Source organism: Molothrus ater, chromosome 8 (assembly GCF_012460135.2).
Source record: "Molothrus ater isolate BHLD 08-10-18 breed brown headed cowbird chromosome 8, BPBGC_Mater_1.1, whole genome shotgun sequence".
Lineage (NCBI taxonomy): Eukaryota > Metazoa > Chordata > Aves > Passeriformes > Icteridae > Molothrus > Molothrus ater.
In genome coordinates this window covers 7,114,335-7,132,828 of record NC_050485.2, presented here as the reverse complement: position 1 = coordinate 7,132,828, position 18,494 = coordinate 7,114,335, and the positions used below count along the sequence as shown (strand labels likewise).

Below are 18,494 nucleotides of genomic sequence, written 5' to 3'. Positions count from 1 at the left end.
TTTTAATGCTAAAGCTCAGAGACTTGACAGCAATGTGACTTTTAGGGTCAGATTTTGAAAATTCACAGTTCTCTCTGACAATTACTTCTGGGGCCAAAATTGCAATCAAGCTTGTGGAAACAAAGACGACCGAGCTTTAAAGTTCTGTATCTTTAAAGATGCCTGCATGATCCACCACAGAAACAAGAGAACAGTAGTGAACTCTAAAACTAAAAGCAAATCACTGCCAAGCTATAAAGTTCTGGGACTCCAGACACCAACCAGGATAAGCCTTCCATGCCTGAGTGTTAAACTCAAATCTCACTGCCTTGGAACTCCCTGATACTGTGAGATGGGAGAACAAAATCTCACTGTCACTCCTACTGAAGGTAAAAAAAATCCTTCCTAATGGCAACTTTTGACATTGACAACCACTGTCAGAAACTGTAAATCTGCTCAAGGCAGGGCAGCCAACAGTCAAGCAGCTCTAAAACTGAGCAGGTGGGAGGGGATATTCCAGGCCCAGGGAGCTGCTCTTCTCCAGTCTGTGGAAAGCTGAAAGAGCCCAGAAGGACAAAGCCTGCACAAAAGCCAAGAAGGACAACCTGCTACCTCCTGTACATATACTCTTGCTCTCCTCTGGACCCCCACCCCAACCTGTTACACCTTTTCCCTCCCACTGGAACACAGTGAGCCAGGCCCCGTTACAGCTCTCTGCAGCTGATCTGCAGTGTTCCCTTCGTGATATCCTGCTGGGGACTGTGCTCTGTGACCTTCAAACAGAACCACAGGTCCCCCAAGGGCGCTGGGGCCAATTTACACTCACTGCCAGTCTTTGGTCAAAGGCACTGCCTCTCCAGCCCCAGAACTGCTGAGAGCCTGCACAAATGCACACAAATTTCACAGCCCCCACATTCACCTTTGCAAAGGAGAGAGAGACCAAAGCCTGCAGTACAACAGTCAATGTCATGAACATGAATGGCCTCAGAATTCTGAGGGTTTTGCTAAAAGCCCTGCAGATCAGTTATTTACTGTTTGGCAGGTAGCCCCTACCAGCACAGAATGCTACTGGTGGAGAACACTCAATAAGCATGTTAGGCATATGAAAAGCACCATTTGAACACATCTTTGTTTAATTCAAACCAACCATTCCCCCACATACAGTGCTGTACCTGACTGACATGCTCCTACTTCAGAAACAACTTTTTATCCCTTGAAAACAAATTATTCAGATAAAATGGTCTCTGACTAAAGAACTCTTCTTTAAGTTACTGTCTAAGCATCCCTCAAGTGTATATATTTTGAGAAGCACAGATACACACAGAGTACATGTGTAAAACTCCACCTCTCCTTATGTAATGGAAATTTTGCATGCCTGCTTCCTGCAAGTGAAATTTCCTAGTTTCAAATGCATTGCCCTTGAGGGTATCAAGTATTGTGATGGAATAACGAAGGGTTTCTGCTGTTACAGTGAAGGTCAGTATACAGTGGGCCACTTCTTTTGTCTCACTTTTCAGGATGATCAGAGCAGTGAGGCGATAACAGGGAAGCCAGTGCCTTTGTGTGATGCAAAATCATCAAGCTGTGTGTCCAGTCATTGCCTGCTGCTGCACTGCAGCTCCTGAAACAAATCCTCACCTGTCCCCAATGACATTAGGAAAGCCCAGGGCCTGCTTCTATTTTAAAATGCCAGAAGCACCTTCTCTTTAAGTTTAAAAATACTCACAATCACAGTATCTGACATTATGGTTTTGAAAACATCCTAGTTTCTAATGGTATTCACTTATTAAGCACCTACATGTGGAAGTTAAATAAAGCGAGAGGGAAGAAGTGCAAATAGCATGCAAGGAGCCCACTGTGAATTCAGATGGAGTTTATACAGTTCACCTGACTCTTGTCTGACTTAATGAAGACAGTAAATTGCAGAGTGCAGTTACTGCATTCCAGGCTGCACTCACCACTATGCAGCTGCTGGGGACAGATACTCCCTTTCTTCCAGCTTTGAAGAAAATACTCTGATTTATCACATGGAAATACTCTGATTTATCAAATACTCTGATTTATCACATGTGGGATATTGGAGAATGGTCTCCAGGTTATAGGAGGAAGTCAATAACTTAAGCATATTAGACAAATGGATATGAGGAAAACACATTATTTTCCTCTCCCCTACCCTCCCCACACATAGTAAGTTGAAGATTAGATTAATTCTTTGTCTGGTTGCCATGAAAACTAAGAGATGTAGCCTTACCTCAGAGGAAATGATGTTATGCTCACACAATGAATAAGAAATGAGAGCTGTGTGGTCCTATCTAAGCAACACAAAGCAGAGTCAAAAAAGAGTCTTTCTAAAACCCAGGCATGTGTGGATTCTAATCAGCTCTGTTTATAACGTATGATCATAGTTAATTGTTCATTAATTCCACCATGTCATTTGTTCAGAGATTATACCCTCCACATAATGAATGTTTTGGGGTACACTCCAGCAGAGAAAATTAAAACAGATAATAGCTATGATTTTAAACACCCTTTTTTGCCATCTTAAGTTTTATTCCATTGACCTCAATCAGTGTCTAAAAGGTTTCAAAACACTAAAAAAATTTGTCTATTATCTTGAAGAAAGGGAAACACACAAATGTAAATCAACCTGCCTACAGAACTGATGTGTTTTTCTCCAGCCCTTGGCCTCCCCTTGACATCCACCTCTGTACAAAGCCTTCCCCTCAGGGGCTGGGAAGGTGAAGGACCTTGAACCTCCAGATGCATAATTCACCCCAGTTCAGCAGGCAGCCCAGATTTTAGTGACTTGTAATTAGTGAGTGCTGAATGGAACAGTGGCTAGAGGAGCACACAGCGTGAAATGCCTGTATTAATGATAATGGAGATGTTCATGGTTCACCCCTGGATTTGGGAAAACACTTTAGAAAATTAATTTGCTTTACAAGATGAGCTCTACTTGTGCAATGTCACCAAGAACACACTCTTCTAAATATCACTGATACTTAACCATTTTACTGCTTTTTGAGTCTCCAGAACACAGATGTGACAAGAATGACAACACATGCTTAATGCAATCACCTTGGGCTCAGGTTTCATTTCACTTGCAGACTTAGGGCAAGCTGATCCTTAATACTTTGCACAAGACTGATTTTGCTATCAGGTCATGATGTATTTGAAGGGCTGTCACAAAGAGAGCAGCATGAGTGATTGAAAAGGCTCCCTTTGCTCACAGCAATAAAAAAAAATCCGGAAAAAAACCCCACCAGATTACACAGAAATTATTTCAGCAATCCCTCTCTGAATTTAAATGACATGTGGTAATCAAAATTTTCACCTTCCGAAAACGCTTGCAAAGAAATTTCAAAACACAAAAAAATTAACAAACAAACAAAAAATCCTTTGGTTCAACATGTCAAAACAAAGCTTTCAAGTGATGGAACTTTTAATTTTCAGAACTTAATCAGCATTTTATGGGTTGTTTATTTTGGGGTTTGTTTCTTCATACTTTTCTAGAATGTGTTCATCTTGTTATTGACTTAAATGCTTTGTTGAGCCTAAATTTGTGACTTCAAGCATATTAAACTCTATATTTTTCAAATTAAGAATCTCTTAGCTGAAAAAATTGGCCTGAATTATCTGCTAGGCACTGGCTAGTATCTTCCAAATTTACAGCTGTTTGTGGCATACAAACTAACTACTAAACTACTACTAACTACATACTTAACTACCCAAAGGAGAATTTATATGCTTAACACTTTATGAATAGGATTAATACCTCTGTAACACTATCCATACAATGAGTTAATTAGCTGCTTAATAAGCATGATTAAATCAATAATAAGAATGAAATTTTAACTGTGACTTAGTGCTAAGTGGCCTTCCATGCCATATGTAATGGACTTAGCACTGTTTCAGTCTTCAGGGTTTTCTCAGTGTTTGACCTACCTAAATATTGGTAACACCAATTTTCAAAACATGTCTATGAAGAAAAGAATGTCTTTAAAATACCAAGTTTTTGAATTGATCAGATTTCCATCTACTAGTCAAGGTAAATTATGTCAACTCCAGCTCTTGGGTGCTCACACATATCCCTCAGAGCTGGGATCATCCAGAGCATTTCAGGATGAACCTTTCCTCCTGAAAACTCCCTCTTCTGATAAGGTAATCAAACATCACTCCAGAATGGTCTCAGCTTTAAGCACTCAGTGCTCCCTCTGTACTCACCCCAATTACAAATAGGCTCGAGTGCAGGCTTAGAAACTTGCCTGGATTAGAGCCAGAATATTTGGCACTTTTGACTAACCAGACCCATGACAACAAAAGCAAAGATAGAATGCACTTTGCTTAGTCATTTGAGAGCTCTGAGAAACAACAGTGCACCTTTCCACCAGCTGCTTTTCTGTCTGAAAGTAGAAGTAAAAGCTAAATATTTCAAAACCAGAAGCTGCCCAAAGCTTTTCTTTGCTATCAACTAAACACATAAAGCTGATCAATCTAGCTAGTTGCAAAATACTTGTTTTCTGAAACCCAAAATATATGCCTAGCACACAGCATCATTTTCTCCCATGCATTTCAACTGCAATAGCACGTACATCTTCAGCAGCTAGAGGGTTTTAAAAGCAAAGATAAGTTTTCCTTGCTCTAATGCAAAGGTTTTTCTAGAGGGAAAGATTTAAGTCCTTCCTTCCTGATGAGAATTCCCCTCATTTTGCAGGCTGTGCTGCCAGTGTGGACTCCCATGTGCACTCCCACTGCTTTTGCCAGCATTACTCAGGAAAGGCAAGAATACCCTGGCTCATGGCTCTAAGGTTTTTGAAAATTCCAAGTACAATGTAACCAGACTAAGGAGACCTGCAGCATCTTTAAAGTGAAACCCTGATGTTTTTAATATGATCAGAAGTGAAGAAAATCTTTCTCTAATATATCAGCAGTACATGAACAGTGCAAGGCTGAAGGAGCAGGCTTGCTCCCCTGACTGCACTGTTGGTATCCAGTACCAGCAGATTCTCCCAGGAAACAACTCATCCTTTTCTCAGCACCGAGGGGGGTCCAAAATCCTACATAATTGTTATTTGTCAGCTACTAAACATTGTGGGTGTGCCCTTTCCAACACATGTATCTCGTCATCCTCAGGCTGGTTAATGCAACCCCCTGAGTTCCCTCTGACCTTGTCCTCTCCTGCCACCACCCTTCCCCTGAGCAGCCACCAATGTCTCTTCACCAAACAGCAGGATCTACTCAAAATAAGGTCTCTACATGTGAAACCTAAATTTTACTGCTAGAAAATGCTCCCTTAAAGCTATGCAGGCCTAATCTGTAATTGTCAAATATAACAGCTACAGACAATGGCATTTATTGAATTGCATAGCTGGCTAGCTACAAAATAAAACCATTTCCTGGCAGCCCTTGTGTTAATAAGGCTTCATATATTTAATTTATGTTTGCATTAACAAAACTATCCAAGGCACAGGACTGAATGGCCATCTGAACAATAAATGCACAAAATAACTGATATTAACGAAATCAACTACCACTACAAAGCACACATGTTTATGAAAAAAATGCTATTTTGAATAACTAAAACAGACAAAACTGAATGAACAGGAGGACCCAACACATTGTAAAGTTCCAGTCAGAAGCCCCCAGAAGCTCTGGCAGGGATTTTGCTGGCTAGCTTTGCCCGATCTCCTCCTGCTTCCCCCCTTCAAGTTTTATTTTTTCTTTTTGTGTATTTCCTCAATCTTTCCTTAAGATATTATTAAGTTTGAAAATTAATATAATCCGTGACTTAATTTTCCTTTTTGGGACATGACCTTTGTTCCTTTCTGAGACAACTCATTTGGACAACTATTTTCTAGGAAATAGAAAGGCACAGAGAGCATTTCTTACAAAAACTAGGACAGAGATTTTGACTTGTCGAGAAAATGAGAGAAAATTTTACTGCAAATGAAAAAGAAACACACAGAAAGACATTAAGTTGAATTTCATTTTCACCCTTAAAGAATTTAAAAGAATATATTTTGGTTAGCAGACTACAATTCTAGGGAACAATTGCTATTTTGTGGGCGTACATTAATTGTTCAACACTGTACCAGAAATATCTTAAACCTGACAAGCCCCGATTAATTTGTGGTTAACTCTTTGTATGTGGACCTTGACAAAGCACTATATTCTATACCCCTGTATAAATTCATGCAACCAGGTAACAGATATTATCTTTTCAAGGACTTAATCAGATGCAACTGCTTGGATGTCACCCAAACAATTAAATTTCTCACTCTGCTATACACAGCTAGAGGGTTTTGTCATTTTGCCCACCTTGAGGGCTGACTCCCTCCCCCAGCCTAGGCAGGGGGGTTCACAAGCACCACTGCAGTCCCCCTGCAGCCATGCTCTGAGAGCAGCAGCCCTGCAGGCAGCTCCCTGCCTGCTCACCTGCAGTGCAGAGGATGCTCTCAAGGAAGAGACATGTCCCCCCTTGGCCACCTTTCCAGGCAAGGATCACCCCTGCTGCCCAGAGAGCTGCTGGCACTGTCCTGAGAGGAGCTGCAGCCCGCCCTGAACTCAGCAGGGCTGGGAGCCCAGGCCCCAGCAGAGGGTGAATTTTTGCTGACTTTGTCCTTCCTGTTCTGCTTCCTTCTCTCCCAGGTCTCACCTACTGACTTGGCATTAGGAAAACATTTTGAGTTAATAAGGAGCTCTTCAGAATGAGGAGTTAATCTTCCAGCACCTAGTTACAGCCAAAATAAACTCAAACTTCTGGGTCAGCTGCCTCAGTCGTTCCTTCCCTCTCTGCCATTGCTGCTCCCATTTCAACATCAAGGCTCTTTCTAATCCCTTCACTCCTTTTTTTCCCATCTTCCCTCAAACTGACTAGTTTTAAAAGTGCACCAGCCCTGTTGGCTCATTTGCATTTGGTAGTAAACAAGGAGAAAGGGGCAGCTTTGCTGCTGGGAACAAAGGGCTACAATTCTGAGCAGCTTCCCTGCGGATCTTGTTTGGTCACAGCGTCTCTTGGCTTTCCAACCCAAGGCAGATTGTGCATGTGGCCTTTCAAGCTGAATTTATTGCATATGTTCAGTGGTTCTGCTAATTGGACCTCTGACTTGACCACAATTCAGTGAGTTTAACTTCAAGGATAACAAGCACATAGGCCAACAAGAAGACACATACAACATTATAAAATACACTGTATTTGGCTGTTTTAGATTAAGCTCATGCACTTCTAAAACCAGGATTTGGATAACTTTGCTGTATATTGGGTGGGACACAGAAAAAATTCTAAAGAGCTTTGCAAAATTTTCGTAAACAATATGGGTTTCTATCTGCAACTTACCTAATATGATCAGTCCTTCTAAAACAGCCTTTAATCAAAGGCTTGGTATAATTAAAACCACTAAATTGGATATTTATACTGAATACCAGGAACCATAATTAGAACTGTTATCACGCATGCTTCCTCTCTCCACCACAAGCTTTTCAAAAAGCACACAATTCTTTAAAAAAATTTATTTCTCCTCCAGAATTATGCCAAGACACCAGCAAAAATGTTCCTGATAGCTGTGGACACAGCCAATAGGTCACACACCAGGACAGCACTCAGCAGCTCAAAGGCCATTAAAAAACTCTAAACCCTGCACAGGGTTTTGTATTTTGTAGCCATGAACCTTATGCAAGACATACAAAATACATTCTATATCAAGAACAGAAAAACAGCCAGTGCCTGACATTTGAAAAGAGATGCTTAAAATGCACAAGAGCAAAAACATGGAGATATTTTATGGACAAAACCCCCAGCAATTAAATAAACTGTTTAAGATGAAACTGGAAGAGTCAGTGGTGAACCCCCTACTCTTTGTTTGTTGCTTGGATGACTTGGAAGTTGGCATACTTTTCCTCTTTTATGTGGGCAGTGTGTGCTGAGTGTGCAAAACATTTATTAAGGCTTCTTTGGGCATAAACAGACAGTCTGATAGTACAAAAAAAAGGTAGAAAGATATCAGATAGGAACATCAAAAAACATACACTTTCCCATAACTGTTAAAAAGCGTTGGCTGCTCCTCAGGCTGCCCTACTTAGAAACTTTGATTGTGCACCCACTGTCATGAGACATGTTTTCCTCTCAACATCTTTTTAATCTTTTCAGGCTGGTAGAAAAACAGCAGTCTTTAGTTATCAGAATTTTGATGTTTAACAGCTTCAAAGTGGTGGTGTTTTCATATTAAATCAAGTGGCAAGAAAAACTAGGACTGCAGGTATCCAGTGCCTTCACCAATTCTCCTTGAAGATGTTTTTTCTGCTTAGATGGTAAAAATGTAATAGAGGAAACCATTGCCACCCACATCTCAGCAATATTTCACTATGCAATGCTTTAACTTTTCAGAGTTTTGTTTTGTAGAGAAGCCACCCTCCAGAACATACTGTCTGCTCCTGCCTGGCCAAAAAAAAAGGCCTGTTTTGAGAGAGGCCTCCTCAGCCCTTCAGGAAAATGCTGCATTGACTCAGTCACAGATTGAGCCCCTTTTCTGACCTGCTGCAGCACGAGGAGCTTGGTGCACATCTCTCTTCCCTGAGGAGATCTATCCCCTTGGGCACAGCGAGCACCCAGCGTGGCGCATCCACCTGGGCTTCAGGGTCTAGCCAGCAGTCTGTCTGTGAAAAACATCTGCACTCATTCCTCCTACAGTCTGAGCATGACAACACTGGCCTCAGCACCTGGGGTGATTGCCAGATTCATACAAATCCAAAGGGAGCAGGAGAACAAGTCACTGAGAGCACTCTTTCCTCATGGGCCAATGGTACATTCAGCTGTTGGGATGGCTGCAAATGCTCACCAGCCAGGCAGTGACTAATGAAAGGGAAATTATTGCCATTTCAGAGATACCCCAGTAGGGTCCAGAAAAAGTGGTAATGCAATTATGGGAGAAAGAAAAAAAAAAAAAGCTGTGTGGGAGAAAATAAAATTATTCAACCTATGAAGGAATTTCATCTAAAGCTCTGAATGCCTGTATATATAAGACACTGATTCAACGCTGGAAAAGTGACTGTAGCTAACCACAGTCAGTGCCTCAGTTCCACCTCTGCCTTTTGTTAGTAAAATGCTCTATAAATTCATGCTGGAGAGCAGAAGGAACACCTATCCAATGGATATTGCACAGCTCTGCTTTTCTGCGAGTTCCCAGAGAAGGCTGGGGAGCACGTCCTCAAGTTCACCCATCTGGAGAGAAGACAGGGAAGGACAACAGCCCAGCTAACTGTGAAAGTCTTGTTTAACTAAAGGAAGTCAATGATGGAGTTATTCTGCATCCTGACATTTACAATTCACCAGAAAATGAACCAATGTGCTGAACACAAAGTGAGTTCCATAACTGTGTCTTCTAACAACAAGAAACAGGGCAGGTAAAAGTAGCATTTATTAGAGGATACAAGCAGGATAGTGTCAGATGGTTTCTATTTATTATACAGCCTTTAAGGAAAGCTTTTTAGAATATGCAAACAAGGGTGCTCTAACTGAAAGGTTAGATATCAACAACCACACTGACTCGTGCATTGTTCTGAGCTTTGTGAACTAAGAATGTGATGCAGAAATCACTGGTGATACTTTAATTTGAAGAATTTTAAAGGAAAAGAGACAAGTTTAAAAAGACCATTAAACTTTTCGCTTTAACAACTTGTTCTTTTCAAATTGTTCATTCATTAAAAACAGGATTTATAATTCCTTTTGGAAACAATGACAGCAATGGAACAGAATCACTGTAAATTACAGAAATGAAGAAACAAAATATTCATACACTACCAGAGCACTTCTGAAAACACTGTTAACAACTTTGTGGGCAGCTTCTCCCTAAGGACCCAGCCTGGCCAGCAGCTCTGGCATTGGGCTGAGCCAGGCTTTCCTGGAGCCACTGGAAAGGGAACACAATTCCTCTGGAATGAAACCCCTTGCAGCACCATGCCACCTCTGCCAGGGTAAGGGGTCCCTAACACAGAAGGAGGCTCCCTGTGGGAAGCAGGGACACTCTGGGGATGCCCAGCTCAGGATGCACTGCTGCAAAACACGCAGGTGAGGAGTCCCAGGCAAGGCCCTGACCCCAGCTCCCCCCAGCACACACACAAACCCATGCCATATGAGCATTAAAGGTGTTTTGCTGTGTGTAAATCCTGCACTTGCAGAGGGCAGCAGGACTGAGGAGAGCACAAGGATGCCAGACAAGTAGCTGTGTACCAGAGCACCATCCCAGCTCGACAGACCACATCATCATTAGTGCAGAGGGGTATTTGTGTTACACCCTGTGGCTTCTCCTCACCATTAGGGAATCCTGCAAGTCCTTGGATTTGTATCAGTTACTAGCTGCCCACAGTCCACCAGAGTTCAAGGATCTGCTTGAGAACACAATAATGCAAGAACAGCCTCTTCAGCAGCTCCAGGAAATCCTTTCCTGGCACTCACAACTCAACTACCTGTCTCCTCCTCTGACTCTCCTCTCTTCCTCCAGCAGAGCCTGGGTACTTAAGAGCAGCTTAGTTCAAGAGGCAGTAGCTGGAGGGTTAAGGACAGGCCCGTAGCTCAGAGATGAGCCGACAGGATTTCACAGAAAAACCATATATACTTCACTGCTTTCAAAAATCAAACAACTGACATATTACACCTTTCTCTCATCTATGCATTTGCACTTACAGGGCAATTAAAATGAGTGTGGAATACATGAATGTAATCCATAGAATCATAGAATGGCTTGGGTTGGAAATATAATAAATATCACCCAGTGCTAACCTCCCTGACGTGGGCAGGGACACCTTCCACTAGACCAGGTGTCCCTTTCTTCACAAGGGAAGCAAGTGACCAGATCAAAGAGAGGTTTTTCTTTATCATTTAAATTATGAATTTAACAGGTGAAGCACCAGGCACCGCTGGGAGCCTGACAGGCTCCTGGTGGAGATGGAGTGACCAAAGACATCAGGCCTAATGGCACTGGTGGAGATGTTGTTGAGGCAGCTCCAGCAGGCTCTGTGAAATGTCACACAGCACCCATGAATTAAATGGAGACCCTGAGTCTGGGTACTTTGCCATGATGGGGCAGTGCATTCCTGTAAAGGTACAGACCTTCATTTCCTGCTGCCACTCACTAACAGTCAGTGTGCCATGACAGGACATGGATACACCACTTGGACCAAGATGTAACTTCTTTCATAAAACCCCATTGATTTCAATTGGATAAATATGGACTACAGTATCAGAAATATAAGTGAACCCTTCTACCTTGTACTTTCTAATTCTGAATGATTTTTCAATGAAAAAATAAAAGATGCTGAAATGACTTCTCAAACTGAGATTTAAAAATTATAAATAAACTGTGATAGCATAGCATTTGGCTGCCCAATAAGGTGAAATCCAAAACTGTGAATATAACACTGCTGAATAAACAAAATCCTGGGTAAAACACATAATTCAGGTTTTTAAAACAAAATCATATGAAGTTGTCTAAAGTTTTCAGATGAAGGCAGCTATGAAATAGATCATGTCCTGTATCTTTCTGCAACTAAAAAAGCAAAACAAAGTTTTAGTTCTGGTACACAATACAAAGGCAACTGCTTGTGTAAATCTCAGTGCAATAAATCCTATATGTGACAAACTCATATTACTAAATTGTCAGAGCTTTCAGCTTACTGGCAAAATTATGATTTATAAAAAAATATAATACATCCCAGAGTGAATTTTCTTTTCAATTAACAAGACAATCTCTTATTTCAATCTAGTTCTCCTTTCCACATTAGTCTTGAATAAATACTAAAGAAATACCATGCTGAATTTCCCTTCCAAGGTTACCACACAGTGATCTTTCCAAAAAATAAAAGGTGAAGCTGATCTCTTCTGTGGTGGTCAGTAATTATCCACCCTGTAGAGCACTAACCAAGCAGAACTCCACAAAAATACCACACCAAGCAACAGACACAAGACACAAGGAAATTTTTTTTTTAAGTGTTATATGAGCCCAAAAATCCACCAGAGATACCAGAGCCTGATATGCAGCATGGCCAAAGCTGAAGCTGCAAGGCTGGAGAATACTCAATACCTTGAAAACAAGAGCATTCCTTTAACTTGCCCCCACACACTGAATTATCCTCTGAAGGCACCTGGAGTTTTGGCTTTAAGGTACAGGGGTATAGCCTGGGTTAGGTAACTCAAGTGAGGAACAAGGTGGGGCAGCTGTGCCACCTCTGTTGAGCTCATCACCTGCAGTCCCCCCAGCACGTCCCAGTCTAACAGGAAGGGATCAAGGGATCATTTTACAGAGTGCTGAAAGGCCTCCAGAGGTTTCCAGCTGGACAGGAGCACAGGAGCCCATCGAGGCCTGGAGGCCCCAGGCTCTGCCCTCACAAGGCAGCTCTGTGCCAATCCCACTCCTCAGCCACAAAATCCCTGATACGACTCTTAACAGTGGCCTGCACAAACTTCTGAACAGCAGCAAATCCAGCCTTTTATTGTCTGAACTTCAGGCCAATCTCAGGCTTTGTCTAAGTAATTTTTCTATTTAATACAATTTACAGCTCACGCTTTATTTTCTCTATTTGTCTCCTCTGTCCACGAATGCTCCATCACATCAGCCTAGTTCTCACCCACCTCCTCCCCCCAGCTCCAGTCAAACTAGGTCTGCATGAGTCTAACACTCAATTTTAGCAGGTGCTCAGTCAGTTCCACTAGTTGACAAGTATTTTGGCTCACAGTAACAAATATTTAGTGAATGCCCAAAGGGAGTAGCATCAAAGTATGCAACATTTATCCTGAAGTCATCAATTCAGGCAAGTTACGAGCTTGAAATCAGCAGAGTTTTGACTTTTGGCACATGGTTGAATATTCATACACTCATAATCATATAAGAAGCTTTTTTCTTTTTAAATCATTGTTCACTAACTATCTTTGCACTTCCTTTTGCTTTCAAGAACATCCCATTTTCCCTTTCCCTCAACTCTCAATTAAAAAAAAAAACCAAAACACAAATCCCACCAAAAAACCAGCACAGCCTGGGTGGAAAAACCAGAAGGATAAAAGACTCTGTGTTAACACCAACCAGGCAGTAGCAGCAGTATTGATTCACACTGCCTGAGAGTCCAGCTGTAAATCCAGCTGTGGAGCCACCTCCCTGTAACAGTGAGGCTGCCCATGGCTGGTCCTCCCTGCTCTTGCCCATCCCCTCCCACCACAAGCTGGAAGCATTTGGCACAACACAGGTTTTAACCCAAACTGACACTTGCACAGTGACTAATGGCCATCCCTTGTGACAGCACAACCCTGAGGCACCAGGTAGGTGAAAAGGAAAAGGTAAATGTTCCAAACCCCACTAAATAAAAATGTAACAGCGCAAAATTTTTTCTGGGTTTATAAACAACAGAGTAACGCTGAGCAGTGCCCACTTCAAATGATGCTGTAGTGCTCCCCACACAATACAATGGAATAGCTTCATTCCTTTAGGGGTCATCTTCAAAGAGGGAATTGTTTCTCCAGCTGAAGAGAAACACTCTTTCACCACCAAGCTCCATGCTGGTAAGAATTCAGCATTGTTGGTAGATATCCCATCCACCAGTGCCCCTAATCATCTATCAGAAATACCTTTCTATTTCATTTGATTTGCCTCTGACAGAGCATCATGTCCAAAATCAAGGATATGACTGAAATTTTTCCCACACTTAGGAAAGATCACTGACTTATCAATTTTTCTTTCAGACCCTTAATGAACACAATCTTTTCCCTTACCAGAGGTCATGGTTCCCAGATGTTAAAACAACATCTGTCTGGTTTGTGCTTTAACACAAATGAGTAAAAGGACAATCACTTGTACTCAACATATCTAGATTCTACAACATTCAAGTCCAACTGTTCAGAAGCCATGAAACAGATCTCTAATTGAGATTTGTTTAAAAATAATGAAATTACTTGAAAGAAAAAAGAATGGGGATTTTAACTTATTATCTGAGTTTAAAGCTTTACCTGGTAACTGGTCGACTTGCTTGCGTATGAAAATTGCCATTTGCACTAAAACCTTCACATGGCTGAGATCTGTTAAACACTTGACAGCCCCAGGAGTGCTGAGGGGAAAGGAAAAAGTGGGAATCCCCCAGTGGGATATGATGATGCCCTCCTGGGGTCCTGGTGTCCCTGGGAGGTGTTCCCAGCTCGGCAAGGCTGGGCAGCCCAAGACATCCCTCACAGGCCCTTGGAGCTGGCAGCAGAGCCCAGCCCAGAAGATGCACAAGCCCCTCAAAGCAGCTGCAACACCTACAGGCTGATCATTCCTGACACAGCATTTCCACTTATTTCCATTAGGAGACTGCAAGGCAATTTTTGCAGCATACCTGAGAGTTTAGTAAAACCTTCAAACACCGTGAGCCTTATGATGAAATTAGCAGGATTTGTGAGATTCACATGGATTACTTTCCCTGCTGCCCACAAGTTTGCAGCAGCAGAGGCTGTGACAGCAACAGCCTTTAACATCTCAGGGACAGCAGCAGCCAGGCTTTGCATTATGATCAAATTATTCTGTGCTCCCAAAGAACACAAGAGCTCCTGAGCACTACACGTAAATGGAAATCACTTCAGTCCTACTAAATATTGTATAAAACATAAATCATTGACTGTGTGCCAAGACCTGTCCTTCTCTTCTGATATGTACCCAAGAGAGAACACAAAAAACCCTTCAGAGGTTTCACCTTTATTTTAGGAAAGGCACTGACTAAGCAACCAATTTCTGTCCAGACAGTATTATAGGATAAACATTTTCTAGTTTTTACAAACAAAACTACACATGACAGAGCTGCACTGGCAAGTATCAAGCAAACTATCCTATCAATCACTTATTTTTAAGAGTGGTTTGGCTTGTTCTGTGATAACTATTAAATGCTCAGGTCTGCCCTTGGATGTACTCAAACTATTTTCAGTGTAGGACACTGCACAACCATCCAGAGGCAGAGCTGTATGAAGCTGTAATATGAACTTGAACAGAATAAATGGGAAACCTGTACAATGCAGATCCTTCACTTGCTGGCCCTTATCCCTTTCTCTTGCCTGAGTTAAGCCCGGTAAGCTCTGAACCTTTCAGAACCTTCAGCAAAGGCCTGGAATGTCCTGAATGCAAGCAAACAGAAGGAGTGTAGTGGGGCCATAGGGCACAGAATCACAGCCTCTCCGCAGAGCTAAGAGGGGCAATTTGAAAATATCTCACCTTGAAATTAAATGGGATGGGACAAAACACAGGTTGTTGTTCTGTGTGTGTTTTAAAAAGGTCATTTCTCTCATCCAAGTCTCGAAGCAAGCCTTCACAGGAATGTTACTGCACTGTAAATTGCTTAACCAGTCAAAAGCAGTGAAATATTCCCCTCAGACTGCCATCCTCCAACTAAACAGGAACATAAATCAGCATGACTGTTGCTAGTATCACACAGGACTAAGACACTGGCTGATCCCACCAGCCTTACTTTCTAACCATTGGTTGCCTTGGGCTCTTCACTGTATAAATTATCCAGAAACATTAGCATTCTTTGTTGTTCCAAAGTGATTGGAAGACTCTAAAGGATATTTCTGCATGCTGCTTAAGCAAAGGGTAAGCTTTGTGCAGTATCATGTGATCAACAAAAAAATTCCTGAGTACTGCCTGCTTGTGGGTGGTGCAGAGGAACAAGAAGTGACTCACTACTCATAGTGGAAAATTTGGGGGGAAAATGTTTTAAATAGCCAGGAAAGCACAAAATGGCAAACCAAATTATTGGACTTCCTACGCCCTATGTACTGGGTAGCAAAACCACGTCTTTGACATGACAATGATGCCCCAATGTATGAGAGTAAAGTGAAGCAATTGCTGGGTTTTGTTCCATTCTCCTACTAGAGAGGGCCTTTACCTGTCCTGAATCTGCAGAGTCCTAAGGAAACTCAGAAAGAAACTGGAATAAGCTACCAAATTCCAAAGTGGGGGGGGGAGAACCAAAAAAAAGCATTTGGGGGAGCAAAAGCTCTCTATTTTCTCTTATTCTTAAGATGCAGAAATAAAACACTGAGAGAAACCCATATATTTGAGATTAATAGGCAGATATTTATCCATGTGCCACTCTGGCTGCTGAGAGATTTCCTTTCTACAGCAGTGTTGTATAAACAATAAAGCATTTTTGTCCACAAAGCAATTGTCTCACCTCACTGAATAAAGAGCCTCTCACTGCCATATCCCTTCTATATTGTTCTAATTCTGAGCTCTGAGGAAGCTCCCTTACACAAAGACAGTGCATGGATCTGGTTGGGCACGCTATTGTTAAACTTGAGCACATCAAGAACAACGTGGGCTCCCTGCAGCATGAGTAAATTCAGCTGAGAGACTATTCATCTTAGCTCACAAGCCATAGGTAAATATGGGCTATGGGGACAGCTCCTACAATTAATTCCTTACTGCTGTGGTCGTTTTCAGCTGGGGGGACACCCACCCTGACAGCAACACTACAAACCCGCACATAACCTAAACAGCAGCCAAGAAAAATATCACTATTTCAGGCTGCTTTCAAACAGCAGCACCTCAAAATTCACCTCAAAGACAGAAACTTATCTTCATACTGCCCTTTATCCTGGAAGATGATTCAGAAGAACCTATACATTGACACAGAAAAAATGCCTCCAGTGTAGCTGGCTGCAGCAAACGTACTGCAGCATGTTAAGAGTCTCCTAACGTGCTGCCTAGAACAGAAGGCAGTGGGTTTCTCAGTGCTTTTCATTAGGTGTAGGACTGCCACAGCAGAGGGAAAAGAGAAAAGGGCAGGGAAATGCTGACTCTCGCCCAAGCAAAAGATGCACATATGTTAGAGGAAATCTACATGTCATTTAGGAAGCACATGCACTGCTTCTCTGAGCACATGAAGATTACCCAATCCCCCCCTCAGGGGGATTTCACAAAAGCACACAGAAATACTACATGCCCAGGTTTCTCTGAAGGCAGCTGGCTCCTTGATATGTTCTTGAAAAAATTATCATGAAATACAGCCACAGACAAGAAATTGTGGCAGGGCCCTTATTTCTATGGAGCAGAGTACAAGGTGTCATTTATAAGGACACAGCCTCAGAGCTGCCAAAGTAGCTGGCCTCTTTATCTGTCATTATGCCACAAACCATAACTATTTTGCTTTATACCTTAGAGAGAAACAGTAAGCCTGGAATCACACAGAGGCTCCTGACCTGAACAATGAGCAATGCAGTGCCTACTGAATTTTTCAGATCCTAGTTTGCTGAAGGGTTTTCTGCAGCTAAGACAAATCTACAGCAGTGAAAAACCAGGCTCTGTAATCTCAGCCACGTATTTTCCTAACAAAAGAAAGTTGCTAGTAACAGACTGTTATAGCTCAATTCTATTTAACAGCTCACTGTTAAGAAAAAACCAGAAACACTGAAACACCTTATTTCTGTAACATTATCCCAAAAATGGATGTTTCAGAAGCCAAACATGTGACACAGTCCCAACACAAAGAAAAAAAAATCTGCCTCTACACACATCCCTTTTAAGTAACCTGCATGTAAGACTAAACTATTATGCTATGCTTTGCTATTAAACCTACAAGAGAGCTCAGCATTAAACCCCACATGATGGTTACAAACTATTTTCAACTCACAGACAGTTTGCATATCACAGTAACATAAGTGGGAAACGAATGCACACCTTCTGCATCATCACTGCAATCAACTAATATCCAATTAAACATTCAATTGCTTTGCAAACCCCACAGCCGTGGTTACAAATGATATTTTACAATGTTAACAAATTACTCCCACAGCTACCAAGTTACAGGCAAGAACAAGCTTTTAATACTTCAATTGCAAGGTAAGAAAATTAAAACAAAAGAACCCCTGTTCAGAATTTGGCACAGATCTAGATACCTTTTTCTTCCGATCCCGGGATCTTTTCCTGTGTTTTCTTTTTTTCTCAGTTTCTTCCTCAGCATTTATTTCTAAATCCCTGTTTTTCTTTAACTGTGATGCTGCGTGAGCCATAATGCATTAAAAATCCTTTACAACAATGCTCCCTTGTAAAAGGTGATTTCCTCGGGCACCTTTAGCCAGCCCTTACAGCAAATGTTCCAGTGATTGGAAGGAGATCTGTGACCAGAGCCAGGAACACATTCAGGATTCAGAGATCTCGCAGGAGCTTGCAGTCACTACAAAAACACATAGTTGCAGATTTCTTCCTATACCTTCCTGCACCTGAGCCTTTGTAAAGCAGTGCAGCCATCGTAATGCATTTAACGTAATGAAAAAGACAGCTGGGACAGAGAAAGCTGTATTATGGCTGTATCCCCTGCCACCAGCTGGAAGTGTCTAAGTGACTCCACTGAAGGGGGAATGCTGAAAAGGAGCGCTTTCTATTAAAAAAAATTCCAGAACAATAACATATGCTGCACTGTTTTTTCTTCACTGATCTTCAAGCACGTTTTTAAAACCTACTAGAAAAATGCAGTGTTAGCACTGTACGTCTCTCAGCTAGTTTTGTATA

General features: G+C 41.8%; 1 protein-coding gene across 6 annotated transcripts in view; it reads right to left on the bottom strand.

Moving 5' to 3' along the window:
* Window positions 1-18,289, bottom strand: part of ANK3 (ankyrin 3) — a 193,133-nt gene extending 174,844 nt beyond the window's left edge. For 2 of the 6 annotated variants that reach the window (XM_054515545.1, XM_054515547.1), the window contains exon 1: window positions 17,882-18,289. In XM_054515545.1, coding sequence (XP_054371520.1) covers window positions 17,882-17,995 — 114 coding nt within the window. In that variant the 5' untranslated portion in view covers window positions 17,996-18,289. The remainder of the gene's footprint in view (window positions 1-17,881) is intronic. The other 4 variants (XM_054515546.1, XM_036385340.2, XM_036385349.2 and 1 more) reach the window with 4 other exon arrangements.
* Between the last annotated feature and the right edge of the window lie 205 nt (window positions 18,290-18,494).